The sequence below is a fragment of the Cryptomeria japonica genome, chromosome 10, assembly GCF_030272615.1.
Source record: "Cryptomeria japonica chromosome 10, Sugi_1.0, whole genome shotgun sequence".
Taxonomy (NCBI): Eukaryota; Viridiplantae; Streptophyta; class Pinopsida; order Cupressales; family Cupressaceae; genus Cryptomeria; species Cryptomeria japonica.
The window spans coordinates 687,016,423-687,024,014 of record NC_081414.1 but is presented as its reverse complement, the minus strand read 5'-3'; the positions used below and the strand labels follow the sequence as shown (position 1 = coordinate 687,024,014).

Here is a 7,592-nt window from a genome sequence, read left to right as displayed (position 1 = left end):
ATTTTATATTAGTCATTTGCATGTATGCCCTTATTTTCTTCTCATAGAGTTGAACTTTATTTCAAGAGATTAGTGTATTTGTAGACTTTGCAACATTGAACTCAAATAATATGACCATTTTGTATTTAGTTGTCTTGTGTATTATGGGATACGTGTAATGTTTTATTGTCTCTTTAGAGAAAAATATGACTCGTTGTGAGACTGCATTCATGATGAAGATCAAAGATGTGTAGCTCTATTTGTAAGAGAGACTTCCAAACAAAGTCTACACTCTTAAGAATTGTCATAAAAACTATATCTCAATTGTCATCTTTAGATTCCTTTTTTCAACCTCAATTTCAACAGCACAAATTTTTTTATGATTATTTTTACAAACTTTTCAATAATATATATATTCACTTCTAAATAGCTAAAGTTTAGTGTAGTGACTTGAGGATATGAACAAGGGCTGCAGGGCAACTAAGTTCCTGCCAAATAGTGAAAGAACGGTTTTGGCTTTGTTTCAAGAATGTCAATTGCATATCAATATTGCAGTAAAACTTGCAATGCTTCTGCAACATGTTTAGTTGTACTCTTTATTCTAGGCCTTCCTAAAATGATCAACTAAGGAACACAACATCAATTAGATACAAAATAAAGAATAACACATAATTTATTAATTGTGTAACTATTTTTAGTTGCTCTTAATTAAGTACTCCTTAGGTGTGCATATATAATCCTTTAACAAGAGAGGTGCAAGAAAGAATCCCAAAAGTCAGGAATCAAAAGAGACATTATTTTGTAACCGATACCTTATCTGTCTACTTCTTCCTATGAAAACCACAACATAGGACAGGGCAAGACAGTAGCTTGTGGGTAAAACTGCCAAGACACATTGACAAGCACAATATGTGTTCTAGAATTTCCACAACTATCATCATTATGTAGCTAGTGGTTCTATAACTATCAACCTACTGCAACTGATGGCTCTATCACTTATCAAGCCCTGTTTTTTTTTACTTTTTAAGAATCTACTTCAGTCATAATTTGACCTCAATGTTTTGGTATAACCTTAGAGCCATCTATAACCTCCGGAGACCCCTATATAGATTTGATTACACTTTGCTCCTGATTGAAATTCATTGTAATGGAACTGTTTCAAATCACCTAAATATGTGATTTGATAGGTGTTGAAAATAATGGCTTAAAATTTATACGTACCACCCTTATAAGAAGTTTTTCGGGCTAAGATTGTATACTTGCTCTCGATTTTGGTTCTTTACAATTGGTGACACTAGCAAATTTTGCTTTGGGACTTGTCTTTTTCTTGGGCATCATTGTGGAAATATACAGTTAATAAACATGTGCATTAGGTAAAAAGCTAAAAGCTACATGTGCATTAGGTAAAAAGCTAAAAGCTACATGTGCATTAGGTAAAAAGCTAAAAGCTATGTGTGCATTGGCAATGCAATAATTGAATTGAAAAGGACTGTAAGCAGCATTGAACATCAGTGTGTTATAAGAATTTATATTTGGTGGCAAGCAAGTCTTCAATTAATTATGTTGGGAAGCATTCTACAGTCACAACAGAGTGGAAGTATAAAAATTTGAAATGGTAATTTATTTTAAATAATATTTTTTTTAAATAATATATATAAAAATGTAAACCATCTTTTTAACAAGTTTTTCTTTTAAATATTGGTACATATTATTAAAGAAATAAAATTAAACTATATATCTACCTTTACTAAAATCTATTTAAAGTATGTCAAGAAATGTATTTGTCATATATCAATGCTCCAGATGCTTAAAAAGGGATATCTTTAGCTTATTTGAGATAGATTTTTGTAAAAATAAAAATGTCATTCAAGTACAACTAAATTGTAAGACTATCAACTCATTATGACTACAATTTTGTGGGCATAGATCTACAAACATATAATGTTAAATTATCATAACAGAAATTAATTTAAAAAAATAATAAATATTGAAAAAATAAAATAAATCAAACCTAAAAAATACCTGCATGGCTTTAGGTCAACCTTAAAACAATTGATTTCATAGGCTGGTGGCAAAAAAATAATAAGAGTGAATTTTTGTAAAGAAAATGATAAAAAAAAAAATCTACAATAAGAGCTTAAAAATTGCACACAGCTAATTTCTAGCCCTAATTTTTTTTGTAACCAAATCAAAAATAGAGGAATTATTTTCGAAAACAAAATCTGTCATCCCTAATAAAAATTTAGAAGGAAGAAAAAAACTAAGTGGAAGATTTTTAGGGTGGTTAAACCACTTAAAATCTCCTCTAAAGCATGTTAAATGACTAACAAAATTATACCCAAGATTGAGTGGGTACAAGACATAGAAAGCAGAGTTTTGCAGAAGCTTAGCCAATAAAAAAGCATGATAATTAAGTAGCAGAGGTGTTGCAAAAGTGCGATAAGGACACACTTTATTGATGGCAATGCCAATCTAAAACTTTAAGGTGTTGAAGTCAGTAAGAAAACGCAACTGCAACCATGCATATGAGGAGTGAAGGAAATAAGTGAATAACAACTTTCAAGTGGTTGAAAAATTAGAAAATGGTGAAAAAGATGAGTAAAATCTATGATCACCAACTGTCCTACCCATTCTGTAAACTCTGCACTAGCTTCTAATTTTTCAAACCTTCTCTTCCTGCGGGGCAACTGTTCTTATCGATCTGCTCTCCTCTGTAATTCTGCAATGACCGGAAAACTAGCCAATAAATAGCTTCAAGCATTTAACACAATTCTCGATTCACGTGAAAGCAACCATATCACTCAAACAATTTCACTTAGTAGGAAGACATTAAATTTTCTTAGTAATGCATTTTGATTAAAAATTGATTAGTTTCAACAATTTAAACATTAAAAAATCTGAAAACAACATTTCATGAATTTTCTAATATGAAAGGTGATTGGTTGTGGGAGAAAAAACTATTTGAAGTTTAAAAGTAACCCTCGGCAATAGTTCCTTGAAAGGCAGGAACTAATAAGGCTTTTCATAAAACCTATGAAATCTAACAGAAAATCAGCTTTAATTTCTTAGTATGTCTTTGTCCTTGTTATTACATATAGGTGAAGAGCACCAGTAGTTGAGCATGTACCAATTGTTGTGAGGGTTGTTGATACCTTTTGTTCCAAAAATTGAACAAATAAAACCTATTGTTTGAAACATAAAATATCATTTTTTGTTAGGAAATGTACCAATAATTGTTAGGAAATGTACTAATATTGTAAAAAGTAACCAATCAGGTGATGCCATATCAGCTACACAACTATTGGGGCCTCTTTTGCACGCCTATTGGTCTCACTTTTTTTTGGGTTGTTTTGGACACCTTGGCAAAAAGCATGCTGATGTGGTACCATACTTGATGATGTGGTGCTGAAAGCTTAGTTATAAGCAGGGAACTTGCCAAGTAAGCTACTGTAAAAAATTGGGAGTGATTTGGAATTTCCACATATGATTTTGAGAAGTGCGAAGTTAGGGTGCTCAACTACTGATGCTCTTCCCCTAGCTGTATGATTTCTTGAAGTAATTTTCAAAAATCTACAATCTAATTATGACAACCATATTAATTCTAAAAATTAATTTCTTAACAACACAAAAATTCAAGGGCATGCTCTTAAGGAGATTTAAATAAAGTAATGAGGGCGATGGCAACAATTCCATTAATTATTAATCCAGGTATATGTATGTGTTGGGATCATCTTCGCTCCTCACCATGTATTCCCTTTCTATAAGTCGTTCAATACTCTTTTTGATCATGGTATTATCAAGATGGAACCTGTATCCAACTTGCTCAATGCACTGTTCTACTAGCTGCTTGTGATCTAAAACTCTTCTACTACTTTTCATGATTCTTACAACCAATGCATCAATGGCTTCACGCCTATATACATTGACATTCTTCACGACTCTTTCCTTCTTGTTGGCAGCTTGTTCCAAGGTTGGTAGAATACTGAATCTCTGCTCTCTGCAACTAAACTTTGCATTGAAATCAAACCTATCAGTCTGTACCACAATTTTTGTGTCTGGGTACTTATTTAGGATTTTATATTCTCCACATGCAAGAGTGTTTAGCAGTAGGCTAGTTTCATCATCTGTCAAGTTCAAGCGAGACCTAATTTCAGAATAACTTAGAGTTTCTCTTGCATTAAATAACAACAATGCAGAAGCTTGATAAGGCGTTGAAGAGATTTCTTTCATCCCACTATCAAAATATCCAGTGATATCACAAGTACCCATAGAATAGACCCATGTGAGCTTTCTATTGGGTTTTCTATAAAACTCTTTGAAAACCTCAACACAAGTAGCCATTTCAGGAGGAAGAGTAAGCTCAGCAAATGAGTTATCCGTTGGCCAGTGTTCGGCTTTCAAAACCATGGCAGTAAACCCTAATCCAAGATGTGCACAAGGATGTGCAATAAGATATTCATTGAACTTCCTTTGGGTATCCCTCACCAATTTTGAGTCATCAAGCATGTTCTCCATTTTGGACGTAAATTGTTCTCCACATTCCTGCTTCAATTTTCCCAGTATGATTCTTTCACGAGTATCATCTGCAGTTTCATGATTCAGAAGTCTCTGTGCAAGATTTTCCCTGAGATACTCTGCAAGTATGTCTTTTTCAGGAATAGAGGGAAAAGCTCTCATACTGATATCAAGCATCTCTTAAAACTTTTCCTCGCTCTTTTCTTTCAGACTAGTTTCAAATAATGAGGCCAAAAATTTAGGATCCTCTAATCCTTTCTTTTCTGACTCCATTTACTTTGGGTCACTTACTATCGAATCGCCTTCCAATTCAGTAATTTTTCACTTGCTCGTTATGACACAGAAGCTGTGGCAATAGGTTCACCGAATGGTCTCTTAGCCTAATGGAATGTTTACAAAACGCCCTGTGATAGCCACCCCCATTAAGCTATATAAATGGCAGTCTGGTCCGGTAAGCCCTTCTATCCGTTCTGTTCATCTTCCATTTATCAAGCATTGTTTTCAAGAACGTCGATTGTTCTTCTGTTTCTTCCGCATTTTTTTCTTATGAATATGAACTATTATGTTATATAGGTAGAAGATTTACTAGTTCAGCATATCAATTTCATGTTTCTTAAAATATTAGGTAGCAATTTAAAATTACTTTCATTTTTAGTAAATTAATTTATATATTTAATTTTATAATATATATAAAATATGTCGAGAGATATCTTTTTCAAGGTTTTTATTATAGTGTGAAAAAATATTAAAAATAAGCATCTCAAAAAAGATATCTCTTGATGTATTTTATATATATTATAAAATTAAATATATATAAGCCTGTAACAGTCATAGGGGCTTAGGCGTTTTTGAGATGTCTCCTGCTCCTATCCAGGCATTTTCAAATTCTTCCTCTCCTGCTAGCAACGGCTCCCCTGCGTTGGCCCCTACCGTTGCGAATGGTGTTGCTGATGTTGGCGGTGCTGCTGGTGTTGGCATCGCTGCTATTGTGGGTAGTGGTGGGGGCTGCTTCTCGATGCCCTTGTCCACTACCTTCCCTCCCCTTTTTGTTGTTGAATCTATGCGCTTTGCTCCCCTGGTTGTGGGTTCTGGTTCCCCCACGACTGGTGTTCTGGTTTTGGATTTGGATGCCCTAGCTACTATTGATGATGCTCTGATTATTAGGGAGTCTCCTAGGATTGGTGACCCTCCTTCAGGTGCTAATGCTCTGCCCAAACCTCCTTTTGCTGGGACTTGTAGCTATGATGATGATGATGATGATGATGATGATGATGAACATCAATATGAGACCGATACAAGCTCTTGCAAGAGATTAATTTTAGGTCCTTACAAATCTACTTATTTAGAAATCACATTTGCACTAGAAACTAACAATAAAAGACCATGAGTCACAACTTAGAATTCCATACTACAAGTTCCCTTAGGATTTGAACTTGGGTTTCCACAATGAGAACTCAATGTTTTAACCAATTATGTTCAACCCCTTGGACTTTTTTGTCCTCTTCGAAATTGAAGTGTTCTCTAATGATTTTCTCTTTTTTCTCTTTTATGAATTAATTTCACATTGGATGTCTTTGCGTATCATAACATGGCACAGAAATACATATCAACTCTTCAAGACTAGTAGAAGGTGGCAAGAAAATTAGAGTAATATCTTTAAAACTTTGAAAATTTTGAATTTATTGGTCAATTTTGAACCACTCAAAAGTAATCATTTGGGCTAATATGGTTTTTTGGGGGCATATCTTGAATGCATGGAAGTAAATACAAATGAAAGTCTAATAATGATGAGTAGATGGTAAATTTGTGGGAATTTATAAAATTGGGGAAAATAAATTCATTTGTTATGGTAGGCACAAAGATAAATGTGAAATTGTGGGGTTTGATAATTTCACCATTAAATTTTTCCTCCGCTTTGTTGTGTATGCAAATATAACATGAGGATGAAAGAGTAATAATGTGTCCCACTTTTTAACATTATTAGGCTACCAAAGTCAATATTTTTCAACATTAACACTCTATCAATTATATCAAAGAAACTATGAAAAAAAACTAACCATAAGAAAAGTGTGATGAATTCTAAATCTACAAACACGTGATAAATAATAACACATAACATCAAAAATACGTAACTAAACCCTTTCAAAAAAAAAATCTAGCAACAAAGAGAGAAAAATATGTATTAATCTAATACAACGTATGACAATGTTATCCTGATAGCATTTTCTAATGAAACCACTATTAAAGGTATCCAATTTTTTAGAGAACCAGAGAGAGAAAACTATGAATGGTTTCCCAAAACCAAAAATACCAAAATTCATGGAAAAATATAATATCTCGCATTACCAATGAATCAATATTCCATGAACAAAAACCATAATCATCAACATCTTTGACCCATATGAAGAGTCAATGCACATTCTCAAGAAGGGCCCTCCAAAGTGGAATGACTAGCTAACATGCACATTACATGCCTCAACACCATACAATATACACATAAAACCACATTGCCAGAAAGGATTCCAAATTTGAGGCCCTTAACAGAGGAGTAGGAGCTTCAACCATAACAAGGGAAAAAATAACATCTCCACACATCATTCACTCCCATACTCACCATCTCCATTCCATTCTATAGTTGGGAACAACCATAAATCTCTAAAACCCTTTATACCTCCAACACAATACACAAATAGATACTCACATCCATGATGAACACAATGAGGATACTCATACCCAAACAGAAAACTCCCCTATGGGTGCCTCTTCCACTCAACTAATTCCTATGGAAGATGATGTATGGCAGGTAAAGTGGTTTTCACGAATTCCTTGAGCTATAAAGATAAGTGATGTTCTTTAATTTGGAAAATTGTTTAACTTTTTTTTTTTATCGGTAAAGGCAGAGCCAGATTTATATTAATTAGTTTAAATACATAGGTTTGTCACTGAATTCCAAGACATTCAAAAAAACCCTTCTCTTAGAGAGCACAGAGATCCCACCAAAACCTGAAAACCTTTATAAACTTATGGTTTATCCATTTTTCTAAACCATCAAAGGTTTAATAGTCTAGGAAAAACAAACACACTTTTAACAATAATGG

The 7,592-nt window shown here is 33.5% G+C and overlaps 1 protein-coding gene across 1 annotated transcript; it reads right to left on the bottom strand.

Moving 5' to 3' along the window:
• Positions 1–3,678: 3,678 nt before the first annotated feature.
• On the bottom strand, positions 3,679–4,671 carry LOC131063403 (cullin-1-like). Its single transcript, XM_057997212.2, has one exon. The coding sequence runs from the start codon at positions 4,669–4,671 to the stop codon at positions 3,679–3,681; it is 993 nt and encodes a 330-aa protein (XP_057853195.2).
• Between the last annotated feature and the right edge of the window lie 2,921 nt (positions 4,672–7,592).